This window comes from Pleurodeles waltl, chromosome 7 (assembly GCF_031143425.1).
Source record: "Pleurodeles waltl isolate 20211129_DDA chromosome 7, aPleWal1.hap1.20221129, whole genome shotgun sequence".
Classification (NCBI taxonomy): Eukaryota; Metazoa; Chordata; class Amphibia; order Caudata; family Salamandridae; genus Pleurodeles; species Pleurodeles waltl.
Window position 1 is genome coordinate 809,375,928 of NC_090446.1, and position 22,811 is coordinate 809,398,738.

Consider the following 22,811-nt stretch of genomic DNA (forward strand, 5'->3'; position numbering starts at 1 on the left):
CAACTTAATTAGTGCCCTTCTGCTGCTCCTGACATGATCGAGGGACTATTTGTTCTTTTTAACTATAGTGTCCCGTAAACATAAAGCTTGTGACTGACAAAAAAGTGCCCAGCAGGACAAACAAAACTGCAAAGTTTTATTTTTTAAAGCTAAATTTCTTGTTATTTTGTCAAGTTGTCTCTTCTCGGTTTACACGCTGTTGTCAAAAGATGACAACTAACTTGTTCTATGCATGCGAGACCTACTGCATTGCAAATGCTTGTTTACATTTTGCCATTTCCTCTTCATTACTCCTTAAGGCAAGTCCCTGTGAACATAGGCCCATTGCATTTGTCCTCTCTTTGTACCTCACATTATGCCAATGTTTGATTTTACTTACATCACTTTGTCTCATTCCGACACATTTTCCTCCATGTTCAGTTACATGTCAAATGAACTCTCTGCAATATTGCTATGTTTGTTTTTGCCTGGTCCTACTATTAAGATCCTTTGTGTATCACATTTCCTTCCATCATGAATTATATTATGAAAATGATATCCTCTCTTTCATATTGAAATCATTTTATTTAGCTCCTTTTGTGATCCTGTGCTCATGATAGTTTTACACTCCTATCCATGCTGCATTTTCAATTTGTATGTGTCAATATCAAAGTAAATAAAATAATTGTTCACATAAATAGACTTCACAATATACACTATCAACATATCCTCAAAGTAAGCATATAATGGGAAGTGCAGATGTTCTATTCTACCTCCACATCTACTTACAAGGACAATATGTTGCTGATCTTTCATGTGGGGTCAATATATGTGCAGGTCTATATCAAATCCTTGATTTTGTGGTAGAGCAATTCTCTCTTCTGTACATATCCATAGTATGTACACCACAGTATCTCCTGCCTAATCTCACTACATTGTTGATGTGGTTTTGGAATAAAGCAAAGGGAACATTCAGTTGTCAGAATCTCAAGCACCCTAATATTGACAGGTAAGTATGAACGTATTTTCGATACCTAACTCCGCTTCTACATACCTTGTAGCTATTCATACCTTCAAGTTGCATGGATGTGGAGTTAAAAATAGTAATACTATACCCCCTTTTGTGCATTTACCTTCATGGTATTTTGATTTTTTATACATTGGTGATGATATTGTGGCCATTTGATATTCCTTTCGCATATTCCAGACTAAGGGCCTGATTTAGATCTTGGCGGTGTTACCGCCAATCTGCTGCAGTGGCGGACCGAAGAACTCTGTCAAATCAACAGTGTTCTACCCGCCGTATTTAGACATACTGCAGCTGAGCCACCGAAAGTCACCTCGGAGTGCTTTTCCTACCCATCAGGCTGGTAGGTTCCCACCGACCATATTTAGATGTTACAGTTCTACAGGTTGTGTGCTGCTGGCGAATTGCTGACAAAGGAGGGTCGTTGCTGGACCCAATGGACATCAGACATTGGCAGTGGCTATGGAATAGAGGTAAGTCTCTCTCTCTCACACACACACACACTGTACCTTAGCCATATGTGTCCACCTCCACAACACACTATACAATACACCACATAAACACTTCAATCCATTGCCATTCTACCACAACACAACCATGCCAAAACACACATTGATGTACATATGTGACACAACGTACACACTCATATACACAAACAGACACACACACAAGCAAAACTACACACTTCACAACAATGCCACACAACAACACTCACCTAAGTGTTGCATCCAGCAACACAAAACACACCACAAAATACACAACTGCATAAAAAACATATAGAAGTAGCACACATACTGACATAACCACATCACCCTTTCCTGCTCCCTCCACCTCAACCAGCCAATCACGTCACACACACATACACATACACAACTGGAAGTACAACATGATAGGTACAGGTCCACTTGCAATGTACCATCATTGTGGTGGCAGCATTCATTTGGCAATGAATACTGACACCAAATGACAGTTGCGTATGTGTAAAATATGTGTGATCTACCAGTGTGTCCCCATCCATGTCTGACCCAATTGTGTCTCCGACATATGCATGTCACAATAATGTATGTGAGTGCATTGGTCCTAAGCCCATATGCGCTGCATATACAACATAGACAGGCAATGCGGGTTCCGTAGCTTTGAGTACGGTGAAGGGGGGGGGGTCTTGTTTTCTCCGTGGCCCAGTGGCCGCAGCAACAGAAGGTATTGTCCAGTCGTATCCAGTCAAAAATGGAAGTGAAATTGAAGGAAAAGGTACGTTTTCACCCCATTTCCCCCTTGATCCACCAACTCAGATGTGGAAGTCGAACAGCAACAGTTAGCTTAACAGTAAGCACATCCAAACCTGCACAGCAGTAAAGGTGGCTGGAGTCATGCCGTCAGCCACTATTTCCTATGGCACCATTGATACAGATGGGAATCCTTGGTGGAGTCAGCGGGACTCGGACTAGCTATCGCCTATGGGACTGTCAACATCTAAATCTGACCAGTCGACCGCCGAGGCAGCGGATGGGTTTTCAGTCGAAAAACTGACAGCAGGACCATTACCGCTACAATCTAAGTTAGACCCTAAAACCGACATTGTGTTTATGATGTAGCCATCACACCTTCCTCCTAGGTATACAGCATTTTCCATTTGACTTGGTTTCTCAAAATCTGCATTTAAATCACTCGTAATTGCCTTTACTTGACACTATAGGAAATAGATTGTCACAGTATCAATACAGTTGCCTCCTAGAGAATTAAACATCAAGGTTTACACCTGTTAAACAGGAAATACATCAGAAGTAAATGGGAAGTTTCTAGGGCTTATTTACACAGCTTTTCATTAGAGCAGGTCTGGCACATTGTCAAAGAAGCCCTGAAAGTCTGTGATAGTGGCCTCTGGGAGACTTCTTATGAGGTGTGATAGCACCTACTTGGAAATAAACCAAAATCGTCCTAATCTGGTGATGGGTTAATCTTTGTAACCAAGCAGTGAAATGAATTTCCACTCATACTAAATGAAATGTGCAGACATGAGCTCATGTTTTCTAGGAAGATACTGAAAGTTTCTTCTTTCATCTCTATTTCCTTATTTATGGACATTTCTGCCTGTGAATGGTGCCAAAATAAGAGCACTAAAAACTGCAGTCCTGCATATAGTTCTAACAATGCTGCAACACAGAATAGTGAGCATGCTAGCTTCCTTTTGCTTCCCTCTTATGGACTGAGACAGATAGTTAGCTCCATCGCTAGTCAATCACAATATTCAAGCTGAGCTAGGCTTACATGACATAATCAAAGTCCACTAGCTCATTTTGCACAGACCACCAATCATCTGATATTTGTTATAATTTTGTATCCCACCTGAAGTGAAATTAATTTTAACTGTCAATTGGCAAATTAAAAGCTCTCTAAAGTTATGCCATATTGTTTAGTTATGATTCTTTCCAAAAGTATGCCATGTTTCTTATAGGAATTGAATATGTGGCAAGTAAGCAAGTGGTGAGGTTTTATTGCTATAAGAATTAACTGCCAAAAGAAATCCCATCATTGTGTGCTACAACCGCCAAAAAATATGAGCTTCAAGTGAGAACGCTGTATCATATAGCTTTGTTTTTTTAAAATGCCTGACAACACATGCTTCATTGAGTTTAACGTTCTTCCAAATTCCAGCATTCATCTAGTGATGAGTTATGGGGCATGAAATATACTCCAGCGTCTGTCATTCTTGTTCCAAAGAAATCAAACAAAACATTACCATTTCCTAAAACAGAGTTCTGTAAAGCCCATCCTAATCTTTGTAGAAGAAGTAGAAGTAGGGATGTGCACCACACTAGTGCGACGGTTCCGTAAAACTTATCCAATGAGGTCTTGAAAACGTTGAGTCCACAAGTTCACCTCTAAAGGAAGAGCCTTCCATAATGTACTTGTCTGCATAATAAAAACATTGCCTGCGTGTAAGTGGATTATTTATTTGGGGTGGGCAGTCACCCACCTCTAAGAATAATAACTGTAACTTGTCAAGGTAAGCCCAAAAATCACTATATTAATCTGAACTCAACCCCCTGGTAGGTATGACACAGAAAAGACAGGTTTAACTTAGAGCAACGTATAATGTATTTGTGCTGTTACAAAACAGTAATAAAGTCGAAACAACAAACAATAAAAAAGCCAAACCAAATTAGAAAAATTGAGTTTTACAAAACAAATCACACCATAATGACGAATATCCAATAAGGAGAATCAGAAATTTGAATTGTTGAATTATTAAGTAAAAATAACACCAATGATAGTCCATGAAAGTGATAGATGGGGACCTAGGTGCTATTTCATGCTCACCGCAATGAGCACACAAAGCATGTTTGTCCTTGTCAAAGATTTTACTTTCTGACTTCGGGCCTCATTTAAAACTCAGTGAACTGGTTATGCCTTCACAACAGTGGTAGATATTCCGCCCGTTAAAATCTAAATTTCATGATATTATATGGGATTTAGATTTCGGCAGATGGGATATCAGTCACTGTTGTGACAGAGTAACCGGTACACTGCGTTCTAAATTAGGCCCTTTCTCTTGTTTGGTAAAGCTCCAAATCCTCCAGCAGGCAAAACCTGAAGCTACATCTGACAAAGTAGCATCAACATTGGACACCTTTGACAAGAGGTCCTGCTGACGCTCTAGTCTTGGAAGTCCCACCTTTTCAGGGTTTCTGTAGCAGCTCCTATGGATCACTTCTAAGTGTTCCACAACTTCATCAGCAACAGCAGTTCGGGGCCAGGACTTACTTCAGAAGAGGACATCAGCAGGATCCAGTTGGTACTATTAACTTCAGAAAAAAGGTTTCTTGCAGCTTGTTTTGTCTCTCTAGCTACACATAGGTACAGGAGGGAGCATGTTAAATCCTTCAGAGCTCCTTTCAGTTTACAGGAAGCAGGGTCCTCTTATAGTTGTCCACAGGTCCAGAAAGTGCTATGAGGAGAGGTTCTTGAGGTGTTATATTTAATATTTATACTAATCTGAAGGTGGAGGTGAGTCTTGGTCCCACCCTAACTGATAGTGTAAATGTTCACAGGGGTATTCCTACCCACTTCTATTGATGTTCTTGTTTTCCCTACCAAATACATTCCCACAGTGTACCTTGCCCCTAACATCCAAAATTGGGAAATCCTTCCTCCCTTCCTAAAGGGTGTCCAAAATGCAACAGCGTACTAAAAGTGAACTGATCATGTCTTTGTACAGTGGGAACATGAGCATGAGTTTTCAAGCTCTACTTTTGATGGCCCCTCTTTCATTGTAGCATCCTTCACACCCTGTGTTTATGTAACAAGTTAGTTTTGTATAACAATTGCCATAGACTCTAAAGTCTGGCTACCCTGGAACAAACTAAGGAGCATATTTACATGGAACTGGCGCAGCGTGGTGCAGCGCCAAAATTAACAGCGTTGTATCAGTTCTGAAATGCATGGATGCACCGTGATTACAAAAATACAGTGCACCCCTGTGTTTCCCCTATCGCTAAATTTATCTGCCACCGCCTACACAGGCATCTTTGCACCATAGTGCAGGGGTGTCAGCGTTGAAGAGAATGATTGTTTATGTGCAATCTACCATGGCAATTTGGCACTTCTATGTGTGCAGCTGGATGCAGCACACATAGAAGTAGCAAATCTTCAGTATTGAATGATTGTTTATGCGCAGGAAGGGACACCTTCCTGCGCATAAACAATCATTAATGGTATTTTGCTCTTTTAATGTGTGCTGCAGAACACGTAGAAAAAGGAGCAACGAGGAGAAATAAAAGTATTTCTTCTTGTTGCGCCATGCTAACACCACCCCTGGGGATGGCATTCATTTTTGGTGCTGCCTCAGATTTCCGATTTGTTGTAAATCTGGGACAGCGTAAAAAGTAATGGTGTTAACACCCAGAAAACTGCGGCAGACGAGCCCATATTTAGAAAGGTGGTGTTAAGCCACTAAAAGTGGCCTAGCACCTCCTTGTAAATATGGCGCAGAGCACAGCACCACCAGGCCGTCGCTAAAAGTGATGCTCCTGTGACACTAGGGGCTTGTAAATATCCCTCTGAATCGGTTGAATTTCCCATTGCAAGACACTTTGGCCGTGCAATACAGAGGCATCCAGTAAAGAAAACACGAGTATTTTACTCATTCCTGCATCTAGAACTGTCATCTACAATAAGAATTCTCAAATGTTCCTTTATTTAACAAAGTCACATTGGGTTGAGCTATGTTATGATATTAATCAACGGATGGCTCTATTAAAGTTGGCTCCAGAGAAATACTAATTGAAGTACCATGTTTAGATAAAGGAACTTTAAGGTGCAATGGAAGGTAAAAACACAGTCCTTGTATTGTGGGCTCCTTTAGACAAAAGGCATAGAGAAATGCATTCTGGGTACTTCCAGTGACTCATTTATTGATACAGCATTTGCTGATTTCCCACAGGTTCTGAAGATTACAGAAGCAAGTTCAGCGGTGACTGCTTCATGGACCTTGTGTGTCCAGAAAAGTGTCGCTGTGAGGGGACTATCATCGAATGTTCCAATCAGAAGCTCACTCGAATACCAAACCACCTTCCAGAATACACCACCGATCTGTAAGTTCTTAGCATCTTGTCAGTTGAATTTTATTTGCCATTAAGTGTACACGATATTTACTATTTTATGACTGATGGTCGGATTCTTGTGAGACGTCACGTTTGAGTGTCGATGTTCATAATTAAATTACGTCGTTGGAACTATATATATATATATATATATATATATATTAGTGTATGTCACTATTTTGTGCTTGAGTAATTTTTTGATTTTTTGAAGGTGGCCTTAGCAAAGTGGCAATAGGCAAAAGAGAATCGCATTTCAATATGTATTTTACTTCAACAGAGCGCCGTTTATCTGGCAACAAAGGACACACCTTATATTTCAGACAGGACAACGAGAGCACTTAAAACAAATGTAAAGGTAAAAGAGAAGTCTCACTGCATGTGCTGAATTATGCACTTTCGACAGAGACGCCATATTGTTGACAACCACTTGTGTAGTGCCTTGCTTTTGCTTTCATAATATTCAAGAACTAAATCAGAATCATCTCTGCTATTTGGTGCATTTTGTTTATTTTTGAAAAAATTAGCAAACCCCTTTTAATGAAGCCTTGGCTTGCAGAGACCTGCCCCATCACATTTAAAGACTAAAACAACCTGGGTGCTCTTAGTCCATGTTCCTAAAAGCTTCACCTGAGAAAAATAACATCTGCCAGGGCTCCAGGTGTATACATTTTAACATATCTGCTGTTAGCTGGAACAATAAATATATGAACATAGGAGGGACTGGATTCTACTATGGTAAAATTTAAATGCAAAGGCAAACCAAGAATACACATTCAGTTTAGAGTAGCACAGAACAGTTGTTTTTTGTTGTAGCACGTGGTGGTACTCAGTTGAAGTCACATTTGTGCTCTAGCTGGAGTGTCATTCAGTTAGCCTTCTATTATTAAAAGTGGACAATGATTTGATAATCACACAACATTGATGTGCAAAAATACTTTTAGGAAAGCTGTACGAGAGAGAGAGAAAGAAAAGAGGCTGAGAGAAACAGAACAGGAGTGATAGAGAGGCTCTTAAATCGCCACATTTTAGCCACTTTCAAAAAATTATAAAATCACATGTTCTTAAACAGTTCAACTAGTGTCCAGTAAGGAGTTCTGTGACAGAGAAGCAGACACATGATGAAACTGGAAAAAATAGTTTATTTTTAAGTGTCGGTGTCTAACAAATAAAGGGGTTTGTAACATGGGACATTTCATGAAACCAGGATTACAGGAAAACACACTGTAGCAAGGTAGAAGTATTATGTGGTATAATTGTGGAGTTTTACCATGTAATACTAGTACATTACCCAGTAGTGAACCTTGGTTTCACATTAGTAAACCTCAGCTCAGTCCCGGTAGTGTGGCAAAAGGCAGTCAGGCTACTTAGAGGAACACGTGTAAAGCATTTCACAATACCAACATGGGCGACAAGTAAATGACACAACTCAAAAGAAATCCAAATCCAATTTAGAAAAATAAAGCTTCTTTTTATACAAATTTAGACACCAGAATGAGTTTTTAAAAATTATATACAACCAGAGTTATGAATTTTATAAGCTTTAAAAAATAGGGTATTTTCACTGTTTATATGGCTCCCATTGATGTCAATGGAGAAAATAGAAGTGTGCACTTTGGGCACTTGCAGGGTGAGTTCCTGGGAGTCCACCTTGACTCAAGGTTCTGCAGGGCCCTAGACCAAGAATTAACAGCCAGTGTCTTATGAATTTGCCCAGGGAGTTCGGGTGCAGACGTGCTTTGGCTGTCCTTGGTGCTAACGGGTCCGGGGCTGCTGGTGCGTTTGCACCACTTTGTAAATCGGTAGTTGGGTGTGGACTCACGCTCTACCCCTTGGCCGTATAGGTCTTTGGGGGCGAGGGGGCGGCCAGGACCAGGAATCAACAGTTGGAACTTCACCACCACATCAGGTGCCTCCGGGTGTAGAGATGGCTTCTACCTGTCAATCACAGAAGTTGGTTTTGTCAAAGATACTTTGTTGCTCCTCTCAAAGTCACTCTCTTCAGGATGAAAAACCACAGGAAAGGGGTCGTTGCCAGCATCGGCCATAATGGTGGGGGTCTGCTCTGGAGTCGGTGATGTCCAATTGGCCTCAGTTTCTGGAGTAGTGACAGACAAGCCTTGGTAGCTGCAAAGTTGGTCTACTGGCACTTTGACAACTGGAGATCGTCCAACAGGGAGTAGAGGCTTGAAACGTAGCAAAAACCTCGCTCCCAGTCTTTGTTTGCTGAACAGCAAGTTTCTTGAGGCTCACTCACACAGAGCTTGTCGAGTCACAGATCTTTGACTTCAGCACTGCGTTTACTCCTGCAATTTGCAGAGGACTGGTATCACCAGTCAGAGGAGTCTTTCTTAGCTTCTTGGGTGCCCAATAGTGGTCCCTTTCTCTGTCCTCTCTTTGTGCTGCGGCTGAAGTCCAGGTCCTGTTGTCGGTGATGATGTCGTCTTTGTGCCTCTTCTTCTTTGCAAGTAAGGTCTAACTTTCTGGTGACAAGGGAGCACCTTAAAACCTGGTTTTAGGGGGCATTAATGGTGAGGAGACAGCAGCCAACGGGCTACTGGTCCCTGTGACTAGCCCGTTCCTGTAGTGACCACTTCCTGTGGGAGTGGGTCACTTTTCTACCCATAATCCACTGAAGCTAAGGGTTGCCAAGATGGCAGCACCCATTCTTGGCTGTACAGACCCCCTAGCCCACCCTAAAGGTGTGGCTAGCCTTTTGTTGGCGTACTCCTCATGCATAGCTCATTTTCCCACCTATCCAGCTCGAGAGGGTGGGAAGGGCTTAGTCCTCCACTTGGGGACAAGTAATTACACTTCAAGGTTAGCTGTAGCCTTTGAGGCTCACCGCATTGATTACCTTCTCACACTAGCCTTCATGGGAGAGAGGAGGTGTGACCACATGCCTATCCAGACCCTTTGTCTCCATCCTGTGGAAGTGCTAGCACACCTAGCGAATGGCAGACTCGTGTCTGTGGTGGCAGAGACCTCAGGTTACTTGTGTTAGCATTACATTTTAAGTGTTATCACGGGGTCATACATGCTCATGCATATATGTCCTCACTCATAGTACAGTGCACCCTGCCTCCTGGACTATAGGAGGCCTGCACGGGGTCATATATGCTCATGCATATATGTCCTCACTCATAGTACAGTGCACCCTGCCTCCTGGACTATAGGAGGCCTGTTTAGGGGTGGCTGATCCATGCTATGGTCAGTAAAGGGACTCTGTCTGCACCTGGTATGGGCAGAGTCACTCTCAAGCTGTGACTGCTCGGGTCACACAGGCTGGCACAATCAGTGCTGCAGGCTTGGTGACCCCTTTATCACCCTTGCCCTGGGTACCACTGGTACTGATTACTAGGGACTTACAAGAGTGGTAAAGTCCTTGCCAATTGGCCTATGCAATTAGACATACAATTTAGGGGAAAGAGCATTAGTACTGAGGTCTGGGTAGCAGGCCTCAGTACACTGACAGGTCAAAAATAACAGCATCAAGCAGAAAACATGTGTGTGTGGTGGGGTGACCATCCAAAAAGGACACTTTCCAACACACACACTTCATTTACAATAGCACGAAATATGAAAATATGCACAAATGCGAATTAGACCTAGGGGCTATTGGAATTAAAGTGTTAAGGAACAGGGATAGGGTAGTGGCAATGAAATGTTTAATGGGAACTATCACAATATTTTATATTTGCATGAAACACAAAAATCTTGTAGCTAGTTTTACAACCCCAAAAAGCTTCTTATGCACCAACAAAATGTTTGCAGGATGGGAAAGGGAACGGTATCACCCTTTATGGAGAGATGGGGAAATTGTAGGGAGCTTTGTGTCAAACATGTACACTGTGGTAAGAAAAAAGGAAATGATAAGCTGCAAATCACACCCTGTATAAATAGTACACATGGCAATCTTTTAGGCAGTGCAACATCCACCAGTTCAGTCATACAACAATATGCCTGGAAAACTGAAAATCACAGGTTTCTAAGCCAAAATGTGTTTTGTTTTTGTGAATGTCTAGCAAGTTGTAAAATTAAAGACATGAGTAAATTCATTCCTACTCTCTTAGCTCTTAAACTTTGATAATTTAGACCTATGTGGTTTCTTTTGCCATTGCTTTAAAATAATCTAAATTTCTCAACACCAAGTAGGATGGTTGGTAACCACTGACTAAACAAAATATTCCCATTTAAATAAATATTCATAGAAATCTGTCACACAGATTTCATGAGCTTTATTATGACTCAAGGCCTTATGAGCTATTATTGGACAAATGTGAGGGGCCAACTGTCTTCTGATATGTTCTAGCAGTCAATGGAAATCCTTTCAGGTCAAATTAGAGGTTGTCACCTCTGGAGATGAGAGAAAACATCATTCAAACTCAGACACCATTTAATTCCAATTAAATGTCCCAGACAACTTAGTACACAATAAACATAAATCATTAAACTCCTGGACACAGTGTTATGATTGAGGCTTAGAAGAGCTGTGACCCTTCTTGTCCACAGGACCAAACAGAGTTCACGTCGAACAACTCAACCAGGCAGAATCTAAGACACTTGCACAGTTGGACAGGTAAAACAAAAACCTCTAGAGCCCTCATTGGCATACTCTCTATTGATGCTGAAAAAGCATTTGACTTGAAACACTGGCACTTTGGATTGGCCCTAACGTTTATATCTGGGTAGTACTCCTCTACCAGGAACTAACAGCAGCAGTGAAAGTGAATGGGGCCATGCCGCCTCTGTTGGTGTTGGAGAACAGGACTAGACAGGGATTCCTGCTATCCCAATTACTGTTTTCCCTGTGTTTGGAACACCTGGCATGTTGGGTCAGGTCATCCAAACACCTTGCAGGATTTGCAGATCAAACAGATCCGCTGTGAGAGAAAAGTTTCTTGTATGTAGATAAGATCCTGTTGTATGTAGGAAACCCTGACATTACACTACTGTCTATTTTTTCCTTCTTGAGGAGTTCAGAACCTTCTTAGGTTACAAGGTTAATGGGGGGGTTTCTTTAAAAAATTGATGACTAGCGATTCATATAACACCATGGTTGGATCTCTTTCTGGAACTGGAACATGGAAAGACTACTAGTAGGATTCCAAGAGAATGTCAGTAGATGGTGAACACTTCTGTTAACACTGGCAGCAATATTCTGAATGATAACCATTCGGCAGTTTCTGTATGTAATGCTGAATATGCCCTTTGTGATTCCTGAATTGTTGTTTCTTTGGTTGGAGAGGGAGGTGCGTACACTGATGTGAGGTGGGGCAGTGCCAATAAATGCACTAAAGACCTTGTGCAGATCTATGTATAATGTTGGATTGCCACCACCACATCTAAGAGTATATTACCATTGCAGCTATTCAATTACTGGATTTAAACCACTGAAAATGAGCATGCAATGCGGCATGATGGTCCCAACCTGGGTACATTATCTTTATGAGGGTGGTGGGTGAAGGGAACACGACACTTCCTGTTCCAACGCAAACAGATTTACTGACCTGGGAGAAAGCAACAGCTTTTCATCACAAAACGGCTGTTCGATGGGGATATGGTAGGACACAGGCAGGCATTGCCCCTGGATGAATGTGTGACTACAGAGGACACCCTTCCAGGACAGGCCAGAAGGCAATAGCTCCTGTTCTATTAGGTATCCTTAACCTAACAAATACAATGAGAGAGGTAAGTCCCCTCCTGTTTGTTTGCATAGTTTGTCTATCTTATTACAATGCAGGGATCCATAGTTTAAGCCATGATGAATGCCCAAGACCTATATAGGCTGTCAAAGGGCAGAAACATGTTGACAGGATTACAGACAAACGTAAGGATCATTATACCTCAGTAACACCCACTGAGTATACTTTTTACTATTTTTACACATCCTTAGAGTACCGCCAAAGAAAGGATACATTGTGGTTTACTCTAAGGGATTCTTAACCTTAGCAGGTGGATCCCCAATAAATTGTTCATAAATACTAATTTGTAAGAATTCTCTTGGGATAGCCCCACTGGAGGTTGAGTCAGTCGTGATAGTATTATCTTACCAGGGTGGGACTAGGTGGGCCATGATGAAGCATGTCACATTACGTGAGTGAACCCATCTTGTCCAAGTCTTGGAATAGCCAGGAGTGCGAGTAAGATAGTGGCAACAAAAAGGTCTTCCAGTAGGAACATTTCACAACAAGGGCTGAAATGTCCTCATACGGGCACCATGTCAGATAATGATGGAACTGTATAAGTGGTTTTCCCTCCCCTCTTAATGCAGACTCATTTTCTGTATGAGTGTTAAGGAGAGAGCAACAGCTTACCTGGGATGGAAGGGACAATCCTATGAAGATGCCCTTGTGGGAAGGGCTATGCTAAGGGAGGTAAAAAAACAGCAGTGTTTATACCCGCTAGGACATGATCAGAATCTTTAAAGTTGGAAATGTGGTGAAGGATGGGAACATTAAAACCTTTAAGTGGTTGCAAGAGGAACGCAAGATCTCACAAATGCAGATCTACAAATATGCACATTTCAGATATGCCTTTCAGGTGCATGCACGTGAGTGGGTGGATCTGCCTGTGTATGGTCCACTTGAGAATCGCATTCTGTTGGGTGAACTGGGAAAAACAGCAATGTCCTCTATATATAAGACACTAATTAACAACATGCAGGTAGTCTGGAAGACATTCACTGGGAATGGGCCTTGAATCAACCTACAGAGATGGCCATTAGGGCAAGGTACATATGATACAGTTCAGTGTCCTGTACAGGGATTACTATGGTAATCAATAACATGAGATTTGCCCGAGCTTCCAACAATGAACAGAGCTACTGCAAGAAGGGCAATTTCCTCCACACCATCTGGGCATGTCCTATGCTCCAAGACTACTGGAAAATTATACTACAGGAGACTGTCAATATTTTATAGAGTTAGATTCCTTCCATCCCCCTCCCCTCAATTTGTGTTCTTGGATATTCTGAGTGTCATTGATCTACAAAGGAAACTCTTCTTATTCTGCATGTTGGATTTAGTAGTTGTTATAAGACGTATTGTGTGGCTTTGGGGATGCCTACTGATGCTGACTAGAGAGTAATATCTTGCAGGGATGGAGGCTGCCACAACAAATTTGAGAAGATCTAGGGGTGGTGGAAAGATTGTTATGGGTTGAGAACCGATGAGGCCAGTGCCTTTATGCAATAGAGGGCAACATTGTTGGGGAAATACCAGTGACAGAGGTGGAATAGAGTGTACTACTTATAAGCCTGCATAAGTATTATACCAGGGTAGCCAAGCAATCAATGGTTAACCCTATGTGAGACATGCACCAAAACCCCTTTCGATTTTATGCTACAGGTATGATTGTAATATCTGTCTATACAATACTGATATATGTTTTTTTATTAATTATGAACTATCATGTGGTCGTTAGTCTGATTTATTTACTATAAAAAAGTAAATAAAAGGTAAATGTAAATCATTGTGAAATATTTGGCTGCTCTTTTCCACACGAATCTCAAATATGGGGCCTATCGACTGATAGGGTTTGCAAGGCACCTCCTACTTAATTGGCTCAGTACTGTGAAAAAGAGCATAAGATTTGTAGAAAATTAAATGACTTATTACTACATATAAACACATGCACCACTATGAAATATCGCATTTCATACTGAGGCCATTTACTGAAGTGCCTAACACACTTCCATATGGCTGAAACGGAGGAAGGGCAGATGTATCAAACCATTTTCACAAATTAGGTAATTGCGTCAGGTGTGAAACAAACACACCTGTGACCATATACAAATTAGTAATGATCCAAAAACATGACACTCATTATGTGACCCATGACCAATTTCATATTAAATATCCCAGTGTTATTAATTATATCACAAACTATATTGTTTAACTGCATATAGGTTAACATCACTTAGTATATTTAAAACATTAAAGGTTTAATCAACATCTTCCTGGACAATTCAATGTCACGTATATTTCTTAACTTGTATCTGTTCAAATATTTTATGCCTAATTAATCAATGATCACATCAATCACAGAGAAATCAGCCAATTTATTGAAGGAACAACACCTGTTTGGGAAATGTATATTTTGTACATCAAATAGAGATGAAGACAAATTGTCCCATCTGCATCTAGTACTGGATTGACTCTTCGAGCTCTAGGACTTTCCATTTGGCCTCAATCCAGAGTGAAGGTCTAACATAGATGATGTAGCAACAATTTATTGTATGTTCTTACTATCCATTCCTACACACATAAAAAAAATCTGTCTCTTATCAGAGATATCTTCTCTGAAAGCCATTCTTTAAACTCAGGGGGTCAAATCATCTCTTCTATCGGTGTGACCTTTTTCGTAGTGATCCATCAGATAACTGTACCAGCTTATTCTTGAATTTGGAATATTTGCTGCAATTGAACAATACAGAGAAAAAAGGGATTGAAATGTATGCATTGATCTCAGCAGCTGGTGTTTGCTCTGGACCTCATACAAAGTCCATTTGTATTTATTTTGCTGTGCCACTGCAGACAGAGACTGATCATGTGCAATCCATCCTTTGCCCTTCTCAGCTAGGAGTAGTCCGGCCCTAACGGTCCTATCTGTATTAGCACACTTGCAACCCAGTGATCAATACCTAATTTCTTTTCAGAGGTTCACATCCTCAAAGGGTGTTTTGATGTATTATAATCTGATAGCATCCTAGGCCATACACATAACATAATTTCTGTAAAGGTGCATATTGAGGGACACATTATTGCCAATGGCCTTGATGCCTTGTCAGAATGTTTGTGAAATAGTGTTCATGTATGACAACTACAGGTATGTGATAGGGTTGAATGCATGGACGTCATTTAGGTGTCACCAGGGGTCCCAGTGGCGACCCACGGCTTGCCCTTTGCGACCCCTGACACTGCCTCTGCGACCCCTGGCTTCAGAAGTGGCAAAATCAGTACCAGGAACACAGCAACACCTCACCCTTATGGACGTCAGTTGGGACTCACTCTCTTTGTTTTCTGTCAATTTTTATTACACTGATAGTGAATAACAACATATTATTCACTATTAGTGTAATAAAAAAAGGACAATTAGCATGAATATGCCCTTCCATGGTATCTGAGGAAAGTAAAACTGCTTGTAAATGTAAGGTGTGTATGCATGCTTTCAGATGTGAGTGTGTTTATGTGAGAGTGTGTGTGTAAGTATGAATTTGTGTGCATGTGTAAGTATGCGTCTCTGAGTGAAAGTGGAGATCAAAGGGCACATGATGTCACTTCTGCTACCCCTGGCATTTTGATGAATTGATGTCCATGGTTGAATAAAAAACATTATCGATCTTTTTCCTTTAAACGTTAGCTGGTATGGGTGCCACGTTCCCATTGGCACTGCAAACTGACGCGCCTTTAAAGTCATGTAAAGTTGTGAGTGACAGATATTTCCCTGATTTTTCTCCCAGTTCCAAGGAAAGGCTCTTCCTTGTGAGGCCATTGTCTTTGCATTAATTTTATACACAGCTGCCACTAGCTTGGCTTTGTAGAAGGGCTGTCCTTTCTGGAAACAGCATGGTTGCGGTGTCGACTTATATGAAGAGAGGTATCATGTGTCAGGGTGAGATAAATATTCTGGTTCTGGTAAAATGCGAGTAAAATAATTAACAAGAAGTGCTAAGATACACTTATGCATAACAGCATGCAGAGCACGGTTATTGACGTGTAGATTGGTGACTCTTGTGTGCAAGAAAGCAGGGAAAAGTTATTTTTTTGTTTTTTATTATCGATGGGCTATGCATAAGGTCCAGATGATGAGATCCTATCGCCGTGGTGCCACTGGGTGTGGTAGTTTGGCAGTGGGTTAGGATTGGTCACACCTTGTTATCTATTAGCATTAAAGTATACTTGGAAGTGTCCCCAGTCGGAATGCCCTGTTTAAGAATGCTGATATAGTTATTCTGTGGAGCACTATGAGGACGTTTACAGAATAAGGCACTTAGCGACTCTGACCTTAGCCTGGTGACCTAAATGTAACAGTTGTGACAGTGGCACAAAATACTGGGGAAATGAATAAAGCAATACATACACAAATGAAACCTCTGCAGCCCGATTTCAGTGTTTATGGTCAATCAATGTTTGGTTCTCAATCCTACAAAGAATAATGTTCTACTTTCATTTAAAAAATGTTTTACTTTTTAAAAAATTGTTGGAGAATCTTAACAACGGGACATTTAATCATACTTCAATAACATATTAGGAGCATCTACCTGTGAATATTTGACTCTTCGACTTGAAATCATGTGTTACTAGGGCTTTGTCCTTGCTAATAAACTAATTTGAGGCTTGAATGATGATGTCTTTTAAAGTTAACAATACACAAATTTAATGAAAACAGCTTTTGAAGATCAGAAATTTGGGAGACATACAGAGTAAGTAGGCATCTTGCATATGTTCATCTTTATAATGATGTCCGCTATTGGAAAGTGAATGTCTTATTTTTACTAACGCTTTCATTTTACCCAATCAGCCGTTTGAATGACAATGAGATCACTGTTCTGGAAGCCACTGGAGTGTTTAAGAAAATGCCAAATCTGCGTAAAATGTAAGTTGAATTTGTTTACATTTCTTCTGTTTGTATAAGAAGTTTCACTCTTAAGTATTTTGTGCAGGAAAGGTTTTCTTACAGGATCCTGGGTCAATTGTTGGATACTAAACATATAGCACATACTACATTTGGAATGCTTATTGCTATTTTTCAGAACCCTTGTCAATGCTTTTTGCATTGTTAGAGATGAAAAGCTAGATTTAATTCTTGAGAGTATTATTGTCATAAATCAAATGTCTTTCATGCCCACAAGTACACTTCCATGTATGCTGAGAACTCCTCTTGTAACAATTAAGATAGAAAAAATAATTCTGGCACCCGCAGTGACTGTACCTTAGTCAGCCCTTACGACTTGCAGTTAAAAATGGACACATGTTAGGCAATAAAGAACAGAAATGGTGTGCAATAGCTTCTGTGTTGGAAACATTTAAACAAATCAGTGATGAGGTACATTACTGGAGCTAAGCATATAGAAAAATAACCGCAGGTTAAACAGAAATATTTACCAACAACTTTGTCATCTCTTAAATATTACACTTCTTGTGAGTCATGATATCTTCCTCTCAAATAGGTAAGCATTAGCAGTTGCCACTGTGTATTTATAGCTAGGTCAGACTTTCCAAAGAAAGACCGTTTTTATTTTGTTTCACTAATAACTTTGTGGCGGTTTGACGAATCTTCACAAAACTTTAAAAAAAAAGTTCATCCATCTCTGCTATTTCCAGGAAGATTTTGAGGTGATTTGTTAAGCAAGAGCTGAGAAAAAGAGCAGGTGCCAAAATGCTTTTTCCCCTTGAAATTTTCATAGGGAATTTTAGACAGTGCTACATCCAAAATACCTGAGAAGAATTATACCAAATTTGATAGAAAACTAGATCTTTACACAGAAAGCATGCTTTTTGTGATTTTGGTGTCAATCTGTTCAGTAGTTTTTGTGAAATTAAGGTTGACAATTTATAGATAAACTGACAGTTGGGCTATATTAAAAAAAATTCAACCATTGTGATTGACTTAGGGGGTTTTGTTTTGGGGCATGGCTACGATGTGGCGGCCACTAGAAGACTCAAGGTGCCATTTTTTTGGCCCTCCTAACGAGGGAACGCCACATTTCCATACATTATGCCTGGGGCAGGCATAATGCAGCACAAAGGGTTATAGAGTGGTGCAATGCATGCATGGCGCCACTCTGTAAATACGGTGCAGGGATTTCGGCCTCATTGGACTACATTAATGTCAAAAATAATTACACAAAGGTGGTGCAAGATGGCGCTAGGGGGATTATAATTATGCCCTAAAGTACGAAACCACAATTCTGCCTTAGTGTCAGCCTAACATATGGCGACTTTGGGCAATTTACACTGTTTATGGCACATTCACTGTCAAGCACAGAATAAGATCTTTTCCCAGAAAAGGGCCAGCCACATTGTAACAATTTAGCAATGCTTGGTTTTCATATTGATGTGTGAGGCATGTCCTTTATTTATGACATATGTGGCAACTCGTTTGGGAGACTTGGATAAGTTTAAAGGCACTTTTTATGAAAGTTTTATGTTTGTTTACCTAAAAAATAAGTATGTATTCTGTCTGCAACTGTGCCTTTTTTGAAACACGTATATTACTGGATATATATACGATTCCCTCATGTTACCGTGCCATGATTTGGATGGTGCTGCAGGTGCAATGGCTCAGCGGCCAAATTTGCTAGGAAACCCACAGAGCATGGGTTATTGCCAAATGTTACCGCAAGGCATGCGGTCCCAAACGCAGTTACCTTGCCAGCACTAGGGCCATGGTTTGGATGGTGCAGCAGGCGCAGTGGCACAGGGGCCAAAAGCCCTAGGAAATTGAGCATTGATTATTGATATATGTTACCACTAAGCAAGCAGTCCCAAGCTCACTTACCTTGCAGGCACTAGGGCCATGATATGGGTGGTGCAGTGGCACGGGGCCCAAAAACTCTCAAAAACTTGAAGCACTGATTATTGCTGTATGTTACCACTGAATATGCAGTCCCAAGTACATGATTTGGTTGGTGTCCCTGGTCTAGTGGCACAGGGGCCAAAATCTGTAGGAAACCCACTGAGCACCAATTCTTGCTCTATCTTGCCACTGAAAAAGCAATCCCAAGCACAGTTGCTTTCCAGGCAATAGGACCATGATCTGATTGGTGCAGCAGGTGCAGTGGCACAGGGGCCAGAAGCTCTAAGAAACTCACCGAACACTGATTCTTGCCCTATCTTGCCACTGAACAAGCAGTCCCAAGTGCAGTTACCTTGTATGCAGTACAGCCATGATTTAAATGCTGCAGCAGGTGCTATGGCACAGGGGTCATAAGCTCTAGGAAACCCACTGAGCACTGATTATTGCTATATATTACTACCAAGCAAGCAGTACCCAGTGCATTTACCTTTTTAGACACTAGGGCGAGATTTGGATGGTGCAGTGGCGCAGGAGCCAAAAATTCTAGGAAACCTAGAGCACAGATTATTGCTGTATGTTACCGCTGAATATGCAGTCCTAAGTGCATGATTTGGATGGTGCAACAGGTGCAGTGGCACAGGGCCAAAAGCTCTAGGAAACCCACTGAGCACCAATTCTTGCTATATCTTGCCACTGAACAAGCAGTCCCAGGTGCAGTTGCTTTCCAGGCACTAAGGCCATGATCTGGATTGTGCAGCAGGTGCAGTAGCAGAGGGCCAATAGCTCTAGGAAACCCACAGAGCGCTGATTATTGCAATCTCTTGTTACTGAACAAGCAGTCCAAAGAGCTGTTACCTTGCAGGCACTAGGGCCATGATCTGAATGGTGCAGAAGGTGCAGTGGCACAGGGACCAGACTCTCTAGGAACTCCACAGAACCCTGATTATTTCTACATCTTGCCACTGAACAAGCAGTCCCAAGCGCAGTTACCTTGCAGATACTAGGGCCATAATGTGGATGGTGCAGCAGTGACACAGGGCCACAAGCCTAGGAAACCCACCGAGCACTGATTCTTGCTATGTTGCCACTGAACATGCAGTCCCAAGTGCAGTTACCTTGCAGGCAAAATGGCCATGAACTGGATGGTGCAGCAGGTGCAGTGGCACAGGGCCAATGCTCTAGGAAACTCACAGAGCACCAATTATTGCCAAATGTTGCCACTGAACAAGCAGTCACAAGTACATTTACCTTGCATGCATTAGGGCCCTGATCTAGCTGGTGCAGCAGGTGGAGTAGCACAGGGGCCCAACACTCCAGGATACCACTGAACACCGATTATTTCTACATTTTGCCACTGAAAAAGCAGTGACAAGCACCGTTACTTTGCAGGCACTAGGGCAAGGATCTAAATGGTGCAGTGGCACAGGGCCCAAAAGTTCGAGGAGACCCATTGAGCACCGACTATTGCTATATGTTGCCACTGAGCAAGCAGTCACAAGCGCAGTTACGTTGCAGGTGCTAGGGCCATGATTAGCATTGTGCAGCAGGTGTAGTGGCATAGGATCTAAAAAGTCTAGAAAACAAACCAAACATCGATTATTCCTATATTGTACCGCTAAACAAGCAGTCACAAGCACAGTTACCTTGTAGGCACCGGGTTGCCACAATTTGAATGGTGCAGCAGGTGTAGTGGCACAGGGACCAAAAGCTCTAGGAAATCCATTGAACACCAATTATTGCTAAATGGTATGACTAAACAAGCCGTCACAAGCGCAGTTACCTTGCAGGCACTAGGGGTGCCACAATTTGAATAGTGCAGCAGGTGCAGTGGCTCAGGGGCCAAAAGCTCTAGGAAACCCACTGTACCCTGATTATTGCTATATTTTACTACTAAACAAGCAGTCAGGCGTGCTTTTATGATTCTTTTGTAACCATTGCACCCAAAGTAACACATAGCCTAAAGCATCACTGTCATAAAAGCTGTAACCTTTTGGACTGTTTTGTCACCTACAACTTATGTTACATATAGCACATTTATATGACACATTTTCACAGTTTTTGTATGGTCCTAAATTGCTTCTGAACCCGCACACAGTAACACCTTGGCAAGGGCATTCTCCATTCTATAACATTAGCACTTCAGCCGTTGTAAACACTATATAAATATTTACAACTTACCATATGGCATTCTATACCTCGCACTGGCAAAGCCAATAGGTCTCACCTATGCAAGATCTATTGGCTTTGTCCTATAACGGTAGCTGCAAGATCTCAGTTTGCGAGATTTCCTGTATTACAGGACTGGTCCAGTCACATGGAACTGAGATGGCCGACAGGGGAAAAATCCATCTTGGACTACCAGAATGCTCTATTTTTTTTAATTGGATGAACCCATTGTCTATATACCACTATCTTTTTAACCTTAATTTCTCAAAATGACTGAACAGGTTTACACCAAATCTCGAAAAGCATGCTTTCTGAGTAAAGATCTAGCCTTTTGCCATATTTCTATTCAGCTTTTCTTTCAAAAACTCTTCCTGAAATCCCTATGGGAAATTGCATAGGAAAAGCACATTTTGGGACATTCCTTTTTCATTGTACCTGCTTGACAAAGGACTCTGAAACTTTTCATGAAGGAGCTGAAGTGGGTGAACTTATTTTTGGAAAGTTTTGTGTAGATTTGTCAAATGACAACCAAGTTAGGAAAACCAAAACAACACTCTTCCTGTGTGAAAGCTGACCTAACATAATATAGAATGTATACATTACTAACAATTAGATTTTAATATAGAATTTATACATTAGAATTAGAAGGCTATTGCTTATTAGTTAAAATAATGTTTATCCAAAATGGTCAGGTTTCACAAAGGTTTGTCATTCTGTTTAGCGCTCAACGTAGTATCTGAGGTTTATCTTTGTTTTATATCAAATACTTACAATGTCATCAAGATTATACATTTTCAGAGAAAGAACATCACTGTGCCTGTTTGTCTCGATTTTGCTCATTACATTACGTGCTATTTGCCTTCAGAAATATTCAAAGAATGTGGTATTTTCACACACTAAGCCCACTTGTGTTAAGTACTGAAAACGTGGTTAACATTTTTTATTTCAAAATTTACTGTGAAAGCCTTGCTACGTTTAACACTTTCTAATTATGATAGAATTTTATATCTTCTAAAATCTTACCATTGTATTACGCGTTGTCAATAAGCATCTGGCTTGTCACTATGAAGAGTAAGGATGCAATTTGTTAGAATTGCGTTGAATATTGCATGCCATATTTTACATTAAAAATATGTTACTGGAACTTTGAAATTGTTTTGTAGAAGGGCTTATTAATGAATGAAGATACACTGTTGAACCATAAATGAAAAAGTATATATCTGATCACTTGTCCAGAGTATATATTCCAACAAGGATCCTTATATTATAGCATGAGTTGACTACATGGTCCAATTTTTGAATTATGGAGAAATTAGTCCCACAAGCTACAGATATTAATGTTTTCTTTCCCTTCCCCCCTTAGAAATCTGAGCAACAATAAGATCAAAGATATCCGGGAGGGGGTTTTTGATGGTGCCACGGGGGTGCAAGAACTGATGCTTACGGGGAATCAGCTGGAATTGGTTCAAGGCAGAATGTTCAGAGGCCTCGCGGGGCTGAAGACCTTGTAAGTGTAA

At 41.0% G+C, this 22,811-nt stretch overlaps 1 protein-coding gene across 1 annotated transcript in view; it reads left to right on the top strand.

The window, feature by feature from the left end:
- SLIT3 (slit guidance ligand 3) overlaps positions 1 to 22,811 on the top strand; it is an 892,819-nt gene that overhangs the window by 713,523 nt on the left and 156,485 nt on the right. Inside the window, exons 15-17 of the mRNA XM_069199342.1 lie at positions 6,450 to 6,600; positions 17,131 to 17,205; positions 22,658 to 22,801. Of these exons, the coding sequence (XP_069055443.1) occupies positions 6,450 to 6,600; positions 17,131 to 17,205; positions 22,658 to 22,801 (370 nt within the window). The remainder of the gene's footprint in view (positions 1 to 6,449; positions 6,601 to 17,130; positions 17,206 to 22,657; positions 22,802 to 22,811) is intronic.